Source organism: Procambarus clarkii, chromosome 91, assembly GCF_040958095.1.
Source record: "Procambarus clarkii isolate CNS0578487 chromosome 91, FALCON_Pclarkii_2.0, whole genome shotgun sequence".
NCBI classification, from domain to species: domain Eukaryota; kingdom Metazoa; phylum Arthropoda; class Malacostraca; order Decapoda; family Cambaridae; genus Procambarus; species Procambarus clarkii.
This window is the reverse complement of record NC_091240.1, coordinates 495,059-517,500: the sequence shown is the minus strand read 5'-3', so window position 1 is coordinate 517,500 and position 22,442 is coordinate 495,059. Positions and strand designations below refer to the sequence as shown.

Below are 22,442 nucleotides of genomic sequence, written 5' to 3'. Positions count from 1 at the left end.
GGAATCCCCCCTGGTGGCTGGGACCCCCCCTGGAGGCTGGGACCCCTCCTGGAGGCTGGGACCTTCCTTAGAGGCTGGGACCCCCCTAGAGGCTGGGAATCCCCCCTGGTGGCTGGGACCCCCCCTGGAGGCTGGGACCCCCTGGAGGCTGGGACCCCCCTGGTGGCTGGGATCCCCCTGGAGGCTAGGACTCACCACTGTCGAAGGCCCTGGAGGTACCTTTGAGGACCTCGAGGGTGAGGGCGGCCACCACGTCCGCCTGGCGCGCCACCGTCTCCGCGCGCTCCAGCGCCTCGGCGCCGATGGAGGTGATGAGCTGCGTCCCGTTGATGAGCGCGATGCCTTCCTTGGCGGCCAGCACCACAGGCCTCAGGTTGTGCGCCTCCAGCACCTGAGGCACCAAGAGAGCCACGTTAGTACTCATCACCTACGTGAGACCATTGCCAGTGTTGGCAGCTCCACCACGTCATCCCTACTGGGAAATAGAAGAGAGAAAACCCCGAGAGAGACCTGATCGCAATATACAAGTTATATTCAGACATAAAGACCGATCCAATTACAGCATTTAAATTTATAGATATCCAGCTTGAAACCTGAATAGGCCAGAGACCCTGTTAACTACCGCCAATTAGAAGACAGAATAAACTGCCGCTGACCTCAGAAGCGGTAAGATAACACCATAGCAAGAGCTCAATACTTTGTGAAGGCAACAACAGGCAGGAAGATCTACACATATCTCTCCCTAAATGTGAGGACATAAAAGGACTGGAATTCTGAGTAACAGACAACTGTTACAAGTGTTCTCTGACAGGTGTATTGTACTGACTGTCAGGTGACTAATTAATCCTCGAAAAAATCTACATTTGCCTCTGAGTTCCAACAGGGAATCACACAAGTCATGTTATGTGACGGACAGGTGGCCCGACTGCACCTTGTATGACTGCCAGAGAGCACTCGAAGCCGCCCCGCACGGGAGGCTTTTATTCAAGCTGGAGAGTAAAGCTGGAGCGGCTTGGAAATCACTGGAGGGATAATGATTTATCAGACAGGAAACACAAGGGTCAGAGTGAGGAGTGAGATATCAGAGTGACGAGAGAGAGAGAGGTCAGAGTGGTGAATGTCACCAGCAGTGTGGTGCAAACGTTAATAAATATGGCGTCTTATAATACATGTTGATAGATCTTGATTTAATAGCCACGTGCTAGAAACAAAAACACACCTTAAGGGACATGTTTGAGGAGGACGCCACGTTACAGAGATACGTCAAGAGACAGGAAGAGACGTGGTGGTATACAGGAGCAGCGAGTCCAGCCTTCTGGGCTCTCCAGAGAAATGGATATTTGATCTTAAACCTGAAAAGTGCAATGGAAGGAGAGGAGCAAGAACATCAGAAACAGTGGGGTGAAGAGGTCTCATTCCCGTTTCAAAGGAGAATGTCCTCGGAGGTGGACATGTTCCCAAACTTGATACAATATGCGCCCTCTGGTAGAGTAACATCTGTGTGAATGTAAGCTTAACAAATGGTCAGAAAGCCTTTAGATTGCTGAATGTAACCTGTGAGAGAACACACACACACACACACACACACACACACACACACACACACACACACACACACACACACACACACACACACACACACACACGCACAATACTTACGTAACTAGCGTTGCCCCAGCCAGTCTTGGGGCTCCACATCTTGCCCTCGCCCATCAGGCCGAGGGCCAGGTGGGCCAAGGGGGCCAGGTCGCCCGAGGCACCCACGGTGCCCTTCTCAGGCACCCACGGCAAGCACGACGCTGTACCAACAAGGTCAAAAATTAACCATATGTTTGTTGTCAATAAAGTTCTCTGATCAGTTAATTAAATACAAATACGTTGATGGATCACTAAAGTTTATCAAGAGCAGTTCACAGAAGAGGACAAGATTCCACAGGGATAAACCGAGAGATGTGGCCAGGTTGTGTATGTTTACTAAGAGTATACTTGAGTATACTTTAGTCCTGAACTTTGTTTAAGACTAAAGTATACTTGCTCTTTAGTCAGTAAACTACTGTGGTGGATTTTAATGGCCCTTGAGAGGTTTATTTAGGCCTTAAGACGTGAAACCAAACTAAATGTAATTGGTTGATGTTAGGATCAACACACATGACTGATGTTTTAAAAATTAACAGTTCTGTAGGTCAGAGTGGATGTTGGAGCTCTGTTTACAAATGGAAATAAACATTTCATTCACTTAGGCACTTGGAGACTTGAACCGCCGACCCCCAAGGTGTAAGAAGGACGCTCTTCCACTGAACTATCGTGAAGCTCAATAGGAAAGATCTCAGAGGCAACAAACCTCTACCCAACTGAGATTTAACACTTCCCCCGCCTCCCTCTTAAGAACACACATGTAATATCGACCCGCCAAACACACACCGAAACTACGACGTTGGTACAACGTTCGAACAAGTTTTAACACCTCCTAACTAGTTATAACAACCAATATAGCAAGTTGTAACAACGTTCTAATACGTCATAAACACGTTAAGCCAAGATGTAACAACTTTATTACAAGTTGTAACGAGCGGAAAATAGAGACAGTTTCGGTTTGTGTTTCCGGGTTATAGTGACATTATAAGGAAGACTGTAGCGAGGACTGACCATTGAAGGCCTCGATGTACTGAGAGAGGACCTGGAGGCTGATGCCCGAGTAACCCTTGGCCAGCACGTTGATCCTCAGAGCCAGGAGCATCCTCGTCTTCTCCGCCGTCAGCGGGGCGCCGACCCCCGCCGCGTGGGACCTGATCACGTTCAGCTGCAGCTCCCTGTGAGGTGTGGGAGGGGGGAGGGGGGAGGGGGGGTAGTGAGTGAGACGATTGGTTGGTGATGATTAAGCCACCCAAGAGGTGGCACGGGCATGAACAGCCCGGAAACAGAGGGAGATGGCTCAGTTTGGCGAAATGGAAGGAGAGAAAGAGAGGAGTGGACGACACGTCTGGTGCTGTGTGGTTGATGCGACGCGCCCCATTAAACATACGGCGGACAGGAAATAATAATAATAATAATAATAATAATAATAATAATAATAATTCACAAAGAAATCACATTAGCATGATATATCATTGAACAAATCCACAAGAGCCTTGATGAGGGTTCGAACCTATGTGCTGAGGCGCTCTAGTCCACTGTACCACAACATGGTCAAAAGAACTGCAACCTGGAGTGCTACTGCCCCCCACGAGGGTCCCGAGTCTTCCACTGAAGCCTAACCGGGGGTTTCACACAATCCCTCCCCCCCCCCCCAATGCACTCTGGGACTGTCAACCAGTAGTAACATCTCTCACTACTTCAATACACAACAGTAGGAGCGTCAGAGGTAGTGTGTTGGAGAGGAGATCCTCTATGTTGTCCTGTCCACTCGGGCTGGACGGTAGAGTGATGGTCTCGCTTCATGCAGGTCAGCGTTCAATCCCCGACCGTCCAAGTGGTTGGGCACCATTCCTTTCCCCCGCCCCATCCCTAATCCTGACTCCTACCAAATGCTATATAGTTGTAATGGCTTGGCGCTTTCTTCTAATAGTTCCCTTCCCCTTGCACACAGGAAAACCTGGATAAATACTTTTTTTTTTGAACTGAAGGATTAAAATCAACTTTTTTGGTAGAAGAACCAAGTATGGAGGCGGAGGTGTTGAGGCTACTTACTCCAGCTTGTCCTCTGGGATGATGGTCCGAGCGAACTTGCCGAACCCTGTCGTGATGCCGTAGACCACTGAAATGCACAGACACACAACAGTTAGTTTGAACAGTTGCTATAATGGTCGAGTTTGTTGGGTACCGTCACTCATCCTGTGAGTGAATATATCGCCATATGGTCATCCTCACTCATTCTATAAGTAATCATAGAAACATTTTTTTTTTTATTTTTTTTTTTATTTTAAATTTTTAAATTTAAATTTTTGCTATTTTTTTTTTTTTTATAAATATATGAGGTACATTTGCATTAGTGCAGCTACCCTAGACTATATGATGTGGAGTACAGTGTGTCAAAAAAGCTAACTAGGTGATGCTAAAAAATCCCCATCACACAGGATGGTTAGTCATACAGAGGCAGAGGCATGTGATGGGCAGTCTGCACTGACAGACTCCAGCTATTATTTAAACCAATGTTAAAGTCTATGGACTCGAGACAGAACATTTCACATTCACAGACTTTATGAAGGAGAAGCATTAGGGGTCGCGCCCCCCTTCAGCATGGCTCTAGGGCAACTCCACCCCCCCCCCATCCCCGCCCCATGACTCGTGAAATAAAATTAACACTACTCCTGCTAAGCGTAATGAGGCTAACCCGCCCCCTAGCTCCTGGTCTCCAACTTCAGGGAGACACAGCCACAGACAGACAGACATTCTGTCTTACATATATAGATTCAATTTGTTGCACAGTTTGGCCTAAATGAGAGTAGGTGTATTAACTGTTGGTATTTAACTATTTGTAGCACGGTAGCACGTTATCTATCTTGAGGTTATTTTGAAATGATTTCGGGGCTTAGCGTCCCTGAAGCCCGGTCCTCGCCCAGGCCTCCTTTTTGTTACACACCCCCAGGAAGCAGCCCGTAGCAGCTGTCTAACTCCCAGGTACCATTCACTGCTAGGTAACAGGGGCATCAGGGTGAAAAAAAAACATTTTGCCCATTTATCTCCGCCTTCACCGGGGATCGATTCCGGAACCTCAGGACTACGAATCCGAAGTGCAGTCCACTCAGCTGTCAGGTGCCTCACGTGGGTGAAGCATGTACAGAGGTGGGATTCGAACAGCAGACGTCAGCGAAGCAGTGTTCGAGGACAGTTCGAACGCAATCTCCTGTAAGTTACATGTAAATCACTCTGTGAGGGGTGCCGGCCAGACGAGCGTGTAAATAGTGTTTAAGAAACCGGGCTGATGGAATGTCGTCACGTCGCCTTGATCTACCCTCTGACCTGACCTTTTTTCTCCTTGATGATGCGTTCCACCAGCTCCCTCGCCGCCTTCACAGCCTCCTCCGCCTCCTGGCTCAGCTGTGGGGGAGATACACACCATACAGTACTCCCTCACTACTGGACACACCATACAGTACTCCCTCACACACCACACACACCATACAGTACTCCCACACTACAGGACACACTATACAGTACTCCCACACTACTGGACACACCATACAGTACTCCCTCACTACTGGACACACCATACAGTACTCCCACACTACAGGACACACCATACAGTACTCCCACACTACAGGACACACCATACAGTACTCCCACACTACTGGACACACCATACAGTACTCCCTCACTACTGGACACACCATACAGTACTCCCTCACTACTGGACACAACATACAGTACTCCCTCACTACTGGACACACCATACAGTACTCCCTCACTACAGGACACACCATACAGTACTCCCTCACACACCACACACACCATACAGTACTCCCTCACTACTGGACACACCATACAGTACTCCCTCACTACTGGACACACCATACAGTACTCCCACACTACAGGACACACTATACAGTACTCCCTCACTACTGGACACACCATACAGTACTCCCTCACTACTGGACACACCATACAGTACTCCCACACTACTGGACACACCATACAGTACTCCCTCACACACCACACACACCATACAGTACTCCCACACTACTGGACACACCATACAGTACTCCCACACTACAGGACACACCATACAGTACTCCCACACTACAGGACACACCATACAGTACTCCCTCACTACTGGACACACCATACAGTACTCCCTCACACACCACACACACCATACAGTACTTCCTCACTACTGGACACACCATACAGTACTCCCACACTACTGGACACACCATACAGTACTCCCTCACACACCACACACACCATACAGTACTTCCTCACTACTGGACACACCATACAGTACTCCCACACTACTGGACACACCATACAGTACTCCCTCACACACCACACACACCATACAGTACTCCCACACTACTGGACACACCATACAGTACTCCCACACTACAGGACACACCATACAGTACTCCCTCACACACCACACACACCATACAGTACTCCCACACTACTGGACACACCATACAGTACTCCCACACTACTGGACACACCATACAGTACTCCCACACTACAGGACACACCATACAGTACTCCCTCACTACTGGACACACCATACAGTACTCCCTCACTACAGGACACACCATACAGTACTCCCACACTACTGGACACACCATACAGTACTCCCACACTACAGGACACACCATACAGTACTCCCACACTACAGGACACACCATACAGTACTCCCTCACTACTGGACACACCATACAGTACTCCCTCACTACAGGACACACCATACAGTACTCCCACACTACTGGACACACCATACAGTACTCCCACACTACTGGACACACCATACAGTACTTCCTCACTACTGGACACACCATACAGTACTCCCACACTACTGGACACACCATACAGTACTCCCACACTACAGGACACACCATACAGTACTCCCTCACACACCACACACACCATACAGTACTCCCACACTACAGGACACACCATACAGTACTCCCTCACACACCACACACACCATACAGTACTTCCTCACTACTGGACACACCATACAGTACTCCCTCACTACTGGACACACCATACAGTACTCCCTCACTACTGGACACACCATACAGTACTCCCTCACTACTGGACACACCATACAGTACTCCCTCACTACAGGACACACCATACAGTACTCCCACACTACTGGACACACCATACAGTACTCCCACACTACAGGACACACCATACAGTACTCCCTCACTACAGGACACACCATACAGTACTCCCTCACACACCACACACACCATACAGTACTTCCTCACTACTGGACACACCATACAGTACTCCCTCACTACTGGACACACCATACAGTACTCCCACACTACTGGACACACCATACAGTACTCCCTCACACACCACATACACCATACAGTACTCCCACACTACAGGACACATCATACAGTACTCCCACACTACAGGACACACCATACAGTACTCCCACACTACAGGACACACCATACAGTACTCCCTCACTACAGGACACACCATACAGTACTCCCACACTACTGGACACACCATACAGTACTCCCTCACACACCACACACACCATACAGTACTCCCACACTACAGGACACACCATACAGTACTCCCTCACACACCACACACACCATACAGTACTTCCTCACTACTGGACACACCATACAGTACTCCCACACTACAGGACACACCATACAGTACTCCCACACTACAGGACACACCATACAGTACTCCCTCACTACAGGACACACCATACAGTACTCTCACACTACTGGACACACCATACAGTACTCCCACACTACTGGACACACCATACAGTACTCCCTCACTACAGGACACACCATACAATACTCCCTCACTACAGGACACACCATACAGTACTCCCACACTACTGGACACACCATACAGTACTCCCACACTACAGGACACACCATACAGTACTCCCACACTACTGGACACACCATACAGTACTCCCACACTACAGGACACACCATACAGTACTCCCACACTACAGGACACACCATACAGTACTCCCACACTACAGGACACACCATACAGTACTCCCTCACACACCACACACACCATACAGTACTTCCTCACTACTGGACACACCATACAGTACTCCCACACTACTGGACACACCATACAGTACTCCCTCACTACAGGACACACCATACAGTACTCCCTCACTACAGGACACACCATACAGTACTCCCTCACTACAGGACACACCATACAGTACTCCCTCACTACAGGACACACCATACAGTACTCCCACACTACTGGACACACCATACAGTACTCCCACACTACTGGACACACCATACAGTACTCCCTCACACACCACACACACCATACAGTACTCCCACACTACAGGACACACCATACAGTACTCCCTCACACACCACACACACCATACAGTACTCCCACACTACTGGACACACCATACAGTACTCCCACACTACTGGACACACCATACAGTACTCCCTCACACACCACACACACCATACAGTACTCCCTCACTACAGGACACACCATACAGTACTCCCTCACTACAGGACACACCATACAGTACTCCCACACTACAGGACACACCATACAGTACTCCCACACTACAGGACACACCATACAGTACTCCCTCACTACAGGACACACCATACAGTACTCCCTCACTACAGGACACACCATACAGTACTCCCTCACTACAGGACACACCATACAGTACTCCCACACTACAGGACACACCATACAGTACTCCCACACTACTGGACACACCATACAGTACTCCCACACTACAGGACACACCATACAGTACTCCCTCACACACCACACACACCATACAGTACTCCCACACTACAGGACACACCATACAGTACTCCCTCACACACCACACACACCATACAGTACTCCCACACTACTGGACACACCATACAGTACTCCCACACTACTGGACACACCATACAGTACTCCCTCACACACCACACACACCATACAGTACTCCCACACTACAGGACACACCATACAGTACTCCCTCACTACAGGACACACCATACAGTACTCCCACACTACAGGACACACCATACAGTACACCCTCACTACAGGACACACCATACAGTACTCCCTCACTACAGGACACACCATACAGTACTCCCTCACTACAGGACACACCATACAGTACTCCCACACTACAGGACACACCATACAGTACTCCCTCACTACAGGACACACCACACAGTACTCCCTCACACACTACACACACCATACAGTACTCCCACACTACTGGACACACCATACAGTACTCCCACACTACTGGACACACCATACAGTACTCCCACACTACAGGACACACCATACAGTACTCCCACACTACAGGACACACCATACAGTACTTCCTCACTACTGGACACAACATACAGTACTCCCTCACTACTGGACACACCATACAGTACTTCCTCACTACAGGACACACCATACAGTACTCCCACACTACTGGACACACCATACAGTACTTCCTCACTACTGGACACACCATACAGTACTCCCTCACACACCACACACACCATACAGTACTCCCACACTACAGGACACACCATACAGTACTCCCACACTACAGGACACACCATACAGTACTCCCACACTACAGGACACACCATACAGTACTCCCTCACTACAGGACACACCATACAGTACTCCCACACACACCACACACACCATACAGTACTCCTACACTACTGGACACACCATACAGTACTCCCACACTACTGGACACACCATACAGTACTCCCACACTACTGGACACACCATACAGTACTCCCACACTACAGGACACACCATACAGTACTCCCACACTACAGGACACACCATACAGTACTCCCACACTACTGGACACACCATACAGTACTCCCACACTACAGGACACACCATACAGTACTCCCACACTACAGGACACACCATACAGTACTCCCACACTACAGGACACACCATACAGTACTCCCACACTACTGGACACACCATACAGTACGCCCACACTACAGGACACACCATACAGTACTCCCACACTACTGGACACACCATACAGTACTCCCACACTACAGGACACACCATACAGTACTCCCACACTACAGGACACACCATACAGTACTCCCACACTACAGGACACACCATACAGTACTCCCACACTACTGGACACACCATACAGTACTCCCACACTACAGGACACACCATACAGTACTCCCACACTACAGGACACACCATACAGTACTCCCACACTACTGGACACACCATACAGTACTTCCTCACTACTGGACACACCATACAGTACTTCCTCACTATCACACAACAATAATAAGCACGAATGCAGTGCAATATAACACGACAATATGTTACAACCACATTATAAGTAAATATTGTATTATAAAATAATAAAACCCATTGCACAGTACTGCGAAGGGTTTTACAGTACTGTGCAAGAGAGAGAGGGAGAGAGAGAGAGAGAGAGACAGAGAACAAGTAGAAGAGTACAGAAGAAAGAGCTGATAGTGATCTTGACGACACAATAACCGAAGCAACTCCAGGACCTTGCGAGAGTTTACGGACGCCGAGGTCGCGGGTGGAACCGTACGAACAAAAAGAACATGTACAGGGAGAGAGAGAACGAGAGGAACAGCCTGGTGGAACGAGGAGGTGGAAGAGCCGTTTATTATGACCACAAGGTGAGGCTATAACAGCTACGAAGCGAAAGATTGAAAACTGAACAAGAAAGCGTGTTTGGAGAGGCAAAAACAGTTGTAATGTTTACGAAGTGACAAACGTGGAAGAGAGTCAAAATTCAGCGGCGGATGGGGAGTGGGGAGCACTCACCCTGATCTTGTAGGCGCCCTTGCCCAGGGCGGTGAGGTCCTCGGGGGTGAGGGTGGCGCCGTCCAGCGTCAGGTACTCGTCTGGGGGCTGGTACCGTCCTGGACTGTGTATGGTGTCTGGTTAAGGTACCTGAGGTCACGTGTGGGGGGTCTCTGTTTACCTTGGTGATGGTGATAGCTTAATGATGGAGAAAGGTTGGATGATGGAGACAGTCTATTGGATGATGATAGGATAAATGATTTCATCGTGTGTATACAATGTTTACAATCATGTTTTGGTGTGAGTGTATTGGCCAATCTGCTGCCTGGATCGCCAGCTCTCAACGCAACACGTGACCTAAAATAATATCTATAGCAGTTGCCTTTGTGAATTGATCAAAAGAAAGCATAAAAAACGAGGTGAGGCTTTGGCTAATCACATAACTTTATGTCGGTAGAGAACATGAGGCATGAGGCAGGAGAACATGAGGCAGGAGAGAATGAGGGGGAGGAGAATATGAGGTGCTGATGATGAAGGGCAGATCAGTAATAAAGGATACACTTGTTCAGTGATGTATTTCATCTCAGGCCTGTTCGGTTACTGGGTTCGGCCGGTCGCTGTCCAGAACTGTGGGAGGAACGGTACATACATACGTATATATATATAAGTATTTATATAAATACATTTCTTCAGTTTTATCTGTAGTTACATATACACCACACCCACCAACTCACCCACAGACACAAAGTCATTATCATCGAGGACGTCGCTGATCAGGTCAGAAGGGTCCAGTATGGCGCCACCTAGAGTCTTCCTCACCCTGGCCACAGTCTCCACCTTGTTGGGGACGTGAGTGGCCGGCTTGAGGTTCATGAAGCGCTTCAACGACTCCTCGCCCAGCCACGACACGCTCTCCTGACCTGAAACACACATCCACCTGTTAATTCCTCGGGTAAATGATTAGTTATGGCCAAGAGTAAGGTCCACTACCACTCACAGGATGGGTATGGGGGCCACTACCACTCACAGGATGGATATGGGGGCCACTATCACTCATAGGATGGGTATGGGGTCCACTACCACTCACAGGATGGGTATGGGGGCCACTACCACTCACAGGATGGATATGGGGGCCACTACCACTCATAGGATGGGTATGGGGGCCACTACCACTCACAGGATGGGTATGGGGTCCACTACCACTCACAGGATGGGTATGGGGGCCACTACCACTCACAGGATGGATATGGGGGCCACTATCACTCATAGGATGGGTATGGGGGCCACTACCACTCACAGGATGGGTATGGGGGCCACTATCACTCATAGGATGGGTATGGGGGCCACTACCACTCAGAGGATGGGTATGGGGGCCACTACCACTCACAGGATGGGTATGGGGGCCACTACCACTCACAGGATGGGTATGGGGGCCACTACCACTCTCAGGATGGGTATGGGGGCCACTACCACTCATAGGATGGGTATGGGGTCCGTTACCCCTCACACGATGAGTTTCGGGTCCACTACCGTTCACAAGATGGGCATGACGTGCATAATATATTACCTGAACAAAACTAACCGAGGAGACAACAGGTTGGGTTGTATTACAGTTTTATTAAAATAATAAAACAAAACTCAAAATATTTAAATAAGTTGTAAAGTAACTAAGGATATTGACAAATTTTGTATAAAATCTCTATTGTTTAATAAAACTAAAAAAAAAATTCTTAATATTTAAAACTGATACGTAGCAAATCGGGAGGGAGAGTTATTGTATTAAAAAAATATAATTTAGAATGTATCACATATATGCTTATTAATTAATAAGCCAAATATTGACAGTAAGCAATGTCATATATGTACTGTCTTGTGCGAGAGCGGGTTTCAGCCAACCACACTGCATCTCACATAATATTCAATAGTCTATATATATTCCTGATGCCAGTATGAGACCAACAAGACGCTGACAATTCCCACAAGATGTTTATCAAAGGCCAGTAAATGACTCACAGAAACTTTGGTAAATAAAGGACCTGTAGTAATGTTTAATATGGCCCATCAATTTTGTCAACTTTAATAAAGCGTGTACAAAATTATCTTTTAGATGTTTAATTCAAATTATTTGGCTGAGAGACTGCGCAGTAAACAGGTATATTCTATATCGATGAGAGCATGTGTGTGTTTATCTGTTTGTCTCTCCAAGGTTGAAGGCCGGACGCTCGGGGCTAGTGTCCCAACTTTGCAGTATGAATGGTCTGGGGTACGCGACGGACATCGACTGGTCGGTATTGGTCCTAGAAAGTGACCTCCGTATTATTATATTCAGTGAAAAGTGGCTGGCCGGGTCCCTAGATTTCTTCACTCGGAAACCGACAACTCCCTAACGACCTGAAAGCCCTAGCATAAATAGCTATGATTTGTTCAGATCTGAAACCTATATCTATGGGCAGCACAAAACGTCCACCAAACTGTGCGACACAGTGGTTGCCAGGATCTCGTAACAGGTGACGGATCTCCCAATCATGAGCCGCCTGGTAAAATGGTCCATTATAGGGCAGAGTAACCCAAACTCCCCAGAAAACTTCTTTAGAAATTTGATCGCTGTATGATATATTTATACAAATGTTGCGTTCTTATTGTTCAGCAAATATATTTTCTAAACCCCTACACAGTCAGTAGCCTGATATCTGAGACCCCCTACACAGTCAGTAGCCTGATATCTGAGACCCCCTACACAGTCAGTAGCCTGATATCTGAGACCCCCTACACAGTCTGTAGCCTGATATCTGAGACCCCCTACACAGTCAGTAGCCTGATATCTGAGACCCCCTACACAGTCTGTAGCCTGATATCTGAGACCCCCTACACAGTCAGTAGCCTGATATCTGAGACCCCCTACACAGTCAGTAGCCTGATATCTGAGACCCCCTACACAGTCTGTAGCCTGATATCTGAGACCCCCTACACAGTCTGTAGCCTGATATCTGAGACCCCCTACACAGTCAGTAGCCTGGTTTCTGAGACCCCCTACACAGTCAGTAGCCTGATATCTGAGACCCCCTACACAGTCAGTAGCCTGATATCTGAGACCCCCTACACAGTCAGTAGCCTGGTTTCTGAAAACTTGTACAATCAAAAATTATATCCTAGTATGTTACTCTCACCGAGCGCTCCTATCATCCAACACTATTATATTGTATCAAAAAGTTACACGAGAATAATATCACCATTGCCCCCCCCATGTGTATATTGCTTTTGATTGGTAAAGCCTAACACGGGCTAAAGTCTTCCTTTGATCGTCATTGCAATATATATATATCAACAACTTCTAGCTAAAGCTCTAATGATATAATTTTTTTTAACTTTTTTAATAAACAGCAAATGCGTATTCATTTGCGGCTTTTACACACCCTCCAAAAATATAGATTTTTTTATTATTAACAAACTGTACAAAAAATCGGTATTAATAATTGGTATGTGTTTTTTCTTGACTTAGCAATAAGCTACGTTGCAACCCGTCCATCTCCCTCTTACGCTGTGGTAACCAACGTACCTAATGCAACCTGCTATGGAAAGTAGCATCTCACAGAAGTCCATGATTTGTATGCGTCAATTGATTACGGTTGGGTGTGTGCGTTGCTAGTTAGGACGTTAGAGAAGCTGAGTTAGAGAGAGAAGGCTAGTTAGAGAACGGGCTGAGGAATAGATATTTTGCAACTTTAATTTAGTATAGTGGATAATTATCTTATTCTCAAAGATTTTGTTGTTCAGTTTTGATGTAATATGGATGTTAATTGTCTGAGTTAGTTCTGATGATGACTACTATAGGCTACTCAGGATCAGAACAGTCTTAGGTTACTCGATATCAGAGTAGTCTAGACTACTCAACATGATTAGGTTAAACTACGCAGCATCTGAGTAGTTAATCCTTCTCTACACCAGAGTAGTCTATGAGGGAACGTGGCAGGGTTCAGGCAGGCCCCTATACAGTACTTTGTATATACACTACGCTATGTAAAATCTCACCACACGTGGATTGCAATATACATATAAGAAGCATCTATACACCAGACTCCATCGTCAAGGTGCAACAGAGAGTATCAACACGACAATCTGCAACAGTTGGTAGGGGCGTGTTCTTGTGTCTCACTAGGCTTGTCCTACAATGTGTGTTTGTGTGGAATTGGATCGAGGTTTCTAGGTACAAACATCAACCTGAGTACAAACAAGCCTCTCACCAGCCCTGGCGGCATACTTGTTTGCCTCGCCCACGCTGGTAGAGGAACAACCTGGCATGGAGACAAGCTGATCAAACTAGTTTGGTGGCATGAGAATCTATATTTGAAGCCCAAGCCTGGGGTAGCATGAGGCTATCGGCGTGGTGGGGGGTTAGAAGGGAGAGAAAATCAGGGGTATGGAGGGGGTGAGAAGGGGGGAGGGAGGGGGAACACGTAGTAGGATTGGTGACCCAAGGAAGTTCTTCACGAGTGTTATAGGAATTTAACAAATGCTAAATTTGTTATTTAATAAATTACAAAAGTTATAAGATTTTATCAGTAAAACGTATTTTTATTTTGGCAAGTTTGGTAAAATGTTAGTTTTGGTTATTTTTTTTTTTTGTCCCTGTGTGCATGAAAGTCATGTTTGGTCAGCTTGTTATAAGGGCAGAAGCATCAGGGAAACTGTAAAAGGTCTATTGGTTGATGAGAGGCAGATTCTGTTCAAGGGATATGTATACAGAGAGACGTACCCTGTTTTTCGGTATATATATATATATATATATATATATATATATATTTTAAAAAACTCATTTAAAAGCGACATGTACCAGGTCAACACTGCACCAGAGATGCCACTTTGAGTGTAACATTGTCTTCCTGTGTTCCAAATTGGAATCTACTTACAAACAAGTAGTTTGTTTGTAAGTAGATTCCAAACAAGTAGATTCTTCTCGTTCAATGAAAACTTCTTTACAAAAATATTGTTTGCTGTCATTTTTGCTAGAAATGTCTCGTTTTATTTTCCTATTTTTTCCCCCAAAAAATATAAATATGTAATTCAATTGAACAGGTCCCATTATAAATATGGATTCATCATGTGTCAATAGTAAATAGAGGAACATAGTTCACATAGTTTGTATGTGATGTACTACATACAGACATTCTGCGTCGCGACAGAACACGCAGGTGTTGCTGTGGGTCGCAGTCAAAACAAAAAATGTTAGCAAAATGCTGCTCAGGTGGGTCATTAAGACCAACAAAATACCTTTCTGACCATGTATACTTTAGCCCAGAACGAAAGTAGACCCTCAGTGTATATATTCACAGAGAAGCTGGGTACACAGCTTCATTTGAACCAAATTATAACCAAATCTTCCACGGTGGTATAGCCGAAGACTTGGTTATACTTTGGATAGCTTAGTCTCTCCTGTTGGAAGGTTTGAAGTAATTTAGTAGTCACGTTTGTATTCATTCTTGCTCGTGAAAGATAACTGATAAATTTAGACTTCGGATTAAGTTATACTTTGTTAGAACTAACATACTTCGCGGATAATTAGGAACACAGGTGTATTTTTGTATAATGTATGATTTCGTAAGTGCGCAAATGCTTGGCGAATCTTGGCGCCCCAGTAGTGCGCACATTATTACAGAAAATGGGATGTGACCCCATAGGTGGCTTACTTGAGTGAGTGATTAACGCAGTGATTGGTTACCAGTGGTCAGGGAGTGAGCCTTAGAAACACATAGCTGGGTCTCCATGTTGTGGGATTGCTCACCCAGCGTTGTTTACTTGGCACCACTGCTTCACCCACCTGTCATACCCTTCACCCACCTGTCATACCCTTCACCCACCTGTCATACCCTTCACCCACCTGTCATACCCTTCACCTACCTGTCTTGCATGGAACCTGAAGCCACTCCCCACGTACACGGACGGAGACCTTCATCTTGGAGGAGCTTGGGAGCGCCCACAGCACCAGCTGGAGTGATTACAAGCCAGGTGTGCGGACCTGAGGCCAGCCGCACCTGGGGTGCCGCTGCAGCAGGCTCTGAGGTGCCGCTGGTGGCCCTTGTTCCAAAGGGTTCGAGTGATCACAGCGGCCAGGGCGGCTGGTGGCACACGCTCTGCACTTTGTAGCTGTTGGTGGAGAGCAAAGTACACTGGAATGCGGTGAGGACACTGGAGCGAGACACGGGTAATCAACACTGGCTGGAAGTCACCTGATTAGTGAGGAGAGAGGCGGCGACGACCTGGACGTGAGCTCTGATGTACTCGGGTGATACCATCACTTCCCCCACCCCATGTCCCCACATCTCCCCCCCCCCCTCTCTCTCTCTCACACACAACACTGTAACCACCCCACCACACACCCACCCCACTACCACAACTATCTACGTCTACCACACCACGACACCCACACCATCACCTCCACCACCACCAACCTCACAACACCTCCATCACCACCAGTAACAGCATCATCATCCGTCATCTTGGCAGCAAGGCAAACTACCGACCTCTTGGAAGAAAGCAGACATCATACCGATTCCTAAGCCCAAAGAACCTGGCAATTACAGACCCATTTCATTAACAACATGCATTAGTAAAACTGCAGAATGGATGGTCTTAAATAGGCTACTGTGGAAGACTGGAGACCTGCATAAACACATATTTGGCTTCACTAGAGGAGTAGGTACTGCCAACTGCATAGCAACATTACTAGGAACAGTTAACTCAGGTCCAGCTATAGTGATCTTCCTTGATACAGAAAAAGCATTCGAACTTGCAAGCCCGCGAGCAATTTTACACACCTTAGTTAAATAAGGTATAAACGGAAATATACTAGCATGGATTAAAGATTACTTAGGTCACAGGTATGCCAGAGTAAAGTTGCAAGGCCATGTGTCGGACTACCACTTGCATGAGAATGGGACTCCACAAGGAGGAGTCCTCAGTCCTAGTCTCTTTAACATCCTTATGGTAAACCTTGTTACCATGACATTTACAGAAGGGGTTAAATTGCTAAGTTATGCTGATGATATAGCATTAGTCATTACAGGTCCTTCACTTCTAAATAAACCACAAGATGCATTAGATAAAGTAACATCTGAATGCAGCGTTTTAGGGCTAAAAATATCTGCACAGAAGTGTAAGGCAATGAGACTAGGCGGCAACACTCCAGACAGGCACCTACGCATTCAAGACATTAACCTTCAGTGGGTTACACAATGTCAATATCTCGGAGTGTTGATACATTCTAAAATGACATTCAACAAGCAAATTCAATATCTGAAGGAGGAAGCAAAATCACGACTAAATATAATGAGAGCAATCACAGGGCCCCGTCTAGGAGCGGGACACTAAGTGTTAAGAATGTTTTACATACACGCCGTTCGTTCCCTAGTTGATTATTGTTATGATCTCAGCCTACAGGAGAAACGAGTCTCCCTCCTTGAGAGTTATTCGTCAAGCCTGACCTGATTAGAAGGTCTAGCAAGTATTGAGGTGATAACGCATATGTAAAATAGTTGCTTGGATATGTATAACAGTTTGAGATTATGGGCAATGAAGGAGAAAACAGATAAATGACTGGCTAGGAGATGTGGACATTTTGCTGGAGGCGTGAGGCTCGCTTCCGGAGGACCTTGACCTCACTTGAGTGCCAGACATCGCAGGGGGTAGCCGCGCTCCGTTGAGCTCCCATCAGAAGGGAACCCCTAGTGATATATCTCGAAGAGAAGAGAAGTGTGTAGACGTGCCAGCTGTGGAACCGAGCTGGGAACGTTGTGGTCTCAAGTCCTGGTCGAAGAAGAGAGTATCAAGCCGGCCAGAGACATTATTGTGGGCCGTGGGAGCGCCCTGACCAGACGCCGTCAGAGGGAAAGCGCCCTCGACCAATTAATCTGTGGTAAGCACGATATACGCCAGTTCATAGTGATCACTTGTAGTTGGTCGTGTGCCCAGCGACAGTAGCAATGTTTATTTATAAGTTAGACATGTTTTAATAAGGCAGAAAGCCTGAAATAAGAGAGTGGAGAGGGAGGAACACGGAGCGACGTCCGCCCCCTCTGAGCGCTGGCGGACGACTGAGGGAGCCTGGCTCCGGATGGAGGAAGACCCTCCCAGCGAGTGAGGACCGCCGCCAGGCGAGGTGGAGTATGGACCCGCCCAAAACGGGGGAGTCCACTCTCACTGTATGTAGAGAACAGATAGAGGTTTGAGGCAAGCATATTGTGTGGTTATTTTTGTTTATGTGTTAAAGGGGAACGTTTTATTGGAGTGTCGATGGGTTGCAGGTTTGTCTTTTGGGGAAGAAGTTGCTGAGAACTTCGAAGCCAGCAGATGAAGTAATTGATGAGACTCCAAAGGTAGTGGAGCAGAGGACCTCGAGCTGTGAGGAGAAGCAGCAGTGAAGAGGAGTGTCACGTGCTTCTGTAGAGGTGGAGAAGCACCATACTTGCTCGGGGAAACTTCATGGTGTAGCAGCCAAGAGAGCTGTGGAGGACCCTAGCAGAAGGGTGAAGCACCGTAGTTGCTCAAGGAAACTTCATGATAGCAGCCTGGAGGAGCTGCAGAGGATCCTGGTAGTGAAGCCCGGAAGAACCTAAGGATATTAGGGTAGTGAACTTCCAGAGGTGGAAGGGGAAGTTCTGGTGGATTACTTGTAGGGAGTTGATAGTGTTTGGTTGTCATTAGCGTGCAAGACGCAGTGAGAGGTGAGTGACTGTTTGCATTCTTATGTCAAGGAGTGTTTTATACTGAAGTTTAGAGTTACAGTCGTAGGCTGGATTACCTACGGATGTATGCGTTCCAGGACTGACAGTGATTGATGGATCATTGTTGTGTATCAATGAACATTTATACTGATATATGTGATTGCATTCAAATGCTGATTTTCTATATATATATTATCTTGCTGATGGTGCAACAGTGTATGTAGACTTGATCAACTTGAGGAGGTTGATAGTATCAGGTGGTGAACCATGAGATAGGATACCACTTGATAAGCTGATAATAGAGTTCTGATGGTGTTGGAGTGCAACCTGATTGTGATATTATAGAGTATAGGATTCATTATTATTATATGTGTGTATGTATCGTGTATGTGCTTTGTCCAGTAAATGTGTCACAATTTGCTGGTGTTTGCCCTTGTCCTAGTGAGGCTTCCCAGGAAGTAGTAAAGAAGGAGAGAGAGAGAGAAAGAACCAAGAACCACTGCTGTGGACAGGGTAGAAGGTAATATTAATAAGTCAAAGGGGGATCGAGGAGATCATATCACCTAAGGAGAGAGTGGGGGGAGTCACAGCGGCTCGAGTGGGTGTGTGCACGTGACAACGAGGCTAAGTGTTGGAGCCGCATCCCCTAAACGCGTGACGTTGAGCCCCTCTCCAAGAGCCAGAAGCGCCAAGGGTGATCTCCTAGTATAAGCACTCTGCCGAGTTGTGGGTTGGGTTGTCCATAGAGAAGGATCAACGACGACAACACCAACCAACCCACAGTCTATAATATTATGCAGCGCCTGCCTTACTCACTCTTTCTCCTGGTCAGTGGGCAAACGTTGAGGTTATTCAAAATGATGCAATGGGAGTCATAACAGGAGCTCCCAGATGGACTAAAATACTGAACCTATGACTAGAAACCAAGCTAACGTCGATTGAAATAAGGGTAAAAGGGTTTTTTGCGTGCATGCTGACCAAGATATTGACTAGACCTAGAATCAGTTCACTTAAAGATATAATCACTGGAGCACTAACTCTGGACAGAAGAGCCTCCAATAGCAACAGGTGGACCCATTGTGCGATAAACACCATCAATACATTTGATATAACAAACACAGTCACTGAGAAGGGTGTCGACGAAATACATGCAGACTTTGTTATGCAAGCCCCTTGGGAATCTCTGCCAGCAGACTTTAAGATTATGGCTATTGAAGGAAAAAAGAACCAGACAAATCCTCATCTGCTACATAACATTGCACAGATGCATAAAGAAGCAAACTTGACACCCGACAGTTTCACATACTTCACAGATGGATCAGTAGACCAGCAGGGACAAGAAACCGGAGCTGCAGTTAAGGCAGGAAATTCTGTAAATAGTTGGAGGCTCTCAAATAGGTGTTCGACTTTACAAACAGAGATGCTAGCCATTCAAAAGGCTTTGGAACATGCTCTTGCTGAACACCGACAACATTTTATCATACATACAGATTCGAGAACCGCCATTGAAATCTTGCAACAAGAACGCACATGTGATAACATCCATCTGATCACAAATGTCATATCATTAATGAAAACACTCAAACGACAAGGCCGACGGGTACTTATCAACTGGGTGCCAAGTCGTGAGGGAATAATAGGAAATGACATTGCAGACGAAGCTGCAAAACTTGCAACTAAGAGAAGAAATGTAGACATTTACATACCACAGAGTCTATCACAGATTAAGAAAGTAATTAGAAACAGAGCAATGCAGAAGATGTACAGTGACCACAACACAGCAGTTGCAACATCAGGATCTGCGGGTTGGTACAAGAATTCAACCAACTACGAACCACTTAGTTTGATGAAAGGGAGCAGTAGAACAACAGAAGTACACTTACATCGCATCAGGCTTGAATACCCATGTGCATGGGAAATAGGCTTACAGGTTCCGGAAGATGAGAGGAAATGTCAGCACTGTGGAGGAATGCCCGACAGACCACTGGAACATTATTTAACACTGTGGACAGTTATAAACCCATTAAGATTTCAACTAAGATTCAACAGAGCAGAAGAAGTTGTTAAACACATATGGCAAAATCTTACTGACGCGACCATACGAGTCATAAAAACTCATACTCCGCCCAAGTAAAACAGAAACAAGCAACACTTAGTGGGCCAGCCAGAGGCATATAGTCATTAACAATAGAACTTTGTGTTAAATAGAGAATAAACGGGAGACCGCGTGTGAGCCAGTGAACGAGGCTTTGTGTACATGCGTGTATTAGGAAAAAAAAATAGTGAACGGTCATTCGTGGAACAGTGATGTGGAACGGGTATCACAACAACATATAAGTTGGAAGTGAATATTATAAATATAGAATACTAGAAATATAGAATAGTGGCAAGAGGCGGTGTCAGTGGTTATAAATCGGGTAACTGGAAACTGGTGACATCAACCTGGGCCACAAGAGGTCACCTGTACCGACCGGGGGACCAGCCTCGCTACCCTACGCTAAGTACCTGCCATAAAGTTTGAACAAAATAACATACATAATATTACAAATATACGGTATACATATAATATTATAAATATTAAACATATAAATATATATACATATATATTGTTACAAATATACAATATACATATAATATTATAAATATATAGATATATACAACAAAACAAGGCAATATGGGAGTAAATAAACAAATTTGTGGCCACTGTATCAACTCCTTAAAGACGAAGGTAACGGGAATTGAATGTTATATCTGTAAGACTAGATTCCATTCGGCTTGTACAGGAGTGAGTAACACTACGGCACTGAGAGCTGGCCACTTGCTCTGGGTGTGTAAAAATGACCTGCCAGCTTGGAATATCCTAAAAAACCTTCTAGATAACATGACGCATGATCGGAAAACATCATTCATTGGAAGCCTACCAGCCATCCAGAAGGAGTGGGAAAGGAACAACAATTCTAATATACAAGGGGCGGAGGCTATAGTCAGGGATGAAACTGAGGCTGAAACTCGGGAAATTGTAAACTCTGACTCAGTAGGCCAGGATGTAGATGACAGTAAACTAGAAAGTGTACCAGACAGCACTGACAGCTCGATAGGTACAGACACTACGACGGTTCCCGATAGAGCAATTCAGAACAGAAGGACAGACTTATGCAAATTTTATGCAAAGGGCATATGCAGACATAGATATGCTGGTAATAAGAAAGGATTAGAATGCAGTTACCAACATCCCAAAAAATGTTTAAATATGCTTAG

At 46.2% G+C, this 22,442-nt stretch overlaps 1 protein-coding gene across 1 annotated transcript in view; it reads right to left on the bottom strand.

The window, feature by feature from the left end:
* Positions 1-16,714, bottom strand: part of LOC123773879 (histidine ammonia-lyase) — a 26,554-nt gene extending 9,840 nt beyond the window's left edge. The window contains 10 exon segments of the mRNA XM_045767806.2: positions 196-391; positions 1,660-1,799; positions 2,647-2,810; positions 3,688-3,754; positions 4,965-5,037; positions 10,489-10,591; positions 11,027-11,052; positions 11,054-11,094; positions 11,202-11,387; positions 16,363-16,714. Coding sequence (XP_045623762.1) covers positions 196-391; positions 1,660-1,799; positions 2,647-2,810; positions 3,688-3,754; positions 4,965-5,037; positions 10,489-10,591; positions 11,027-11,052; positions 11,054-11,094; positions 11,202-11,387; positions 16,363-16,417 — 1,051 coding nt within the window. The 5' untranslated portion in view covers positions 16,418-16,714.
* Positions 16,715-22,442: the final 5,728 nt, after the last annotated feature.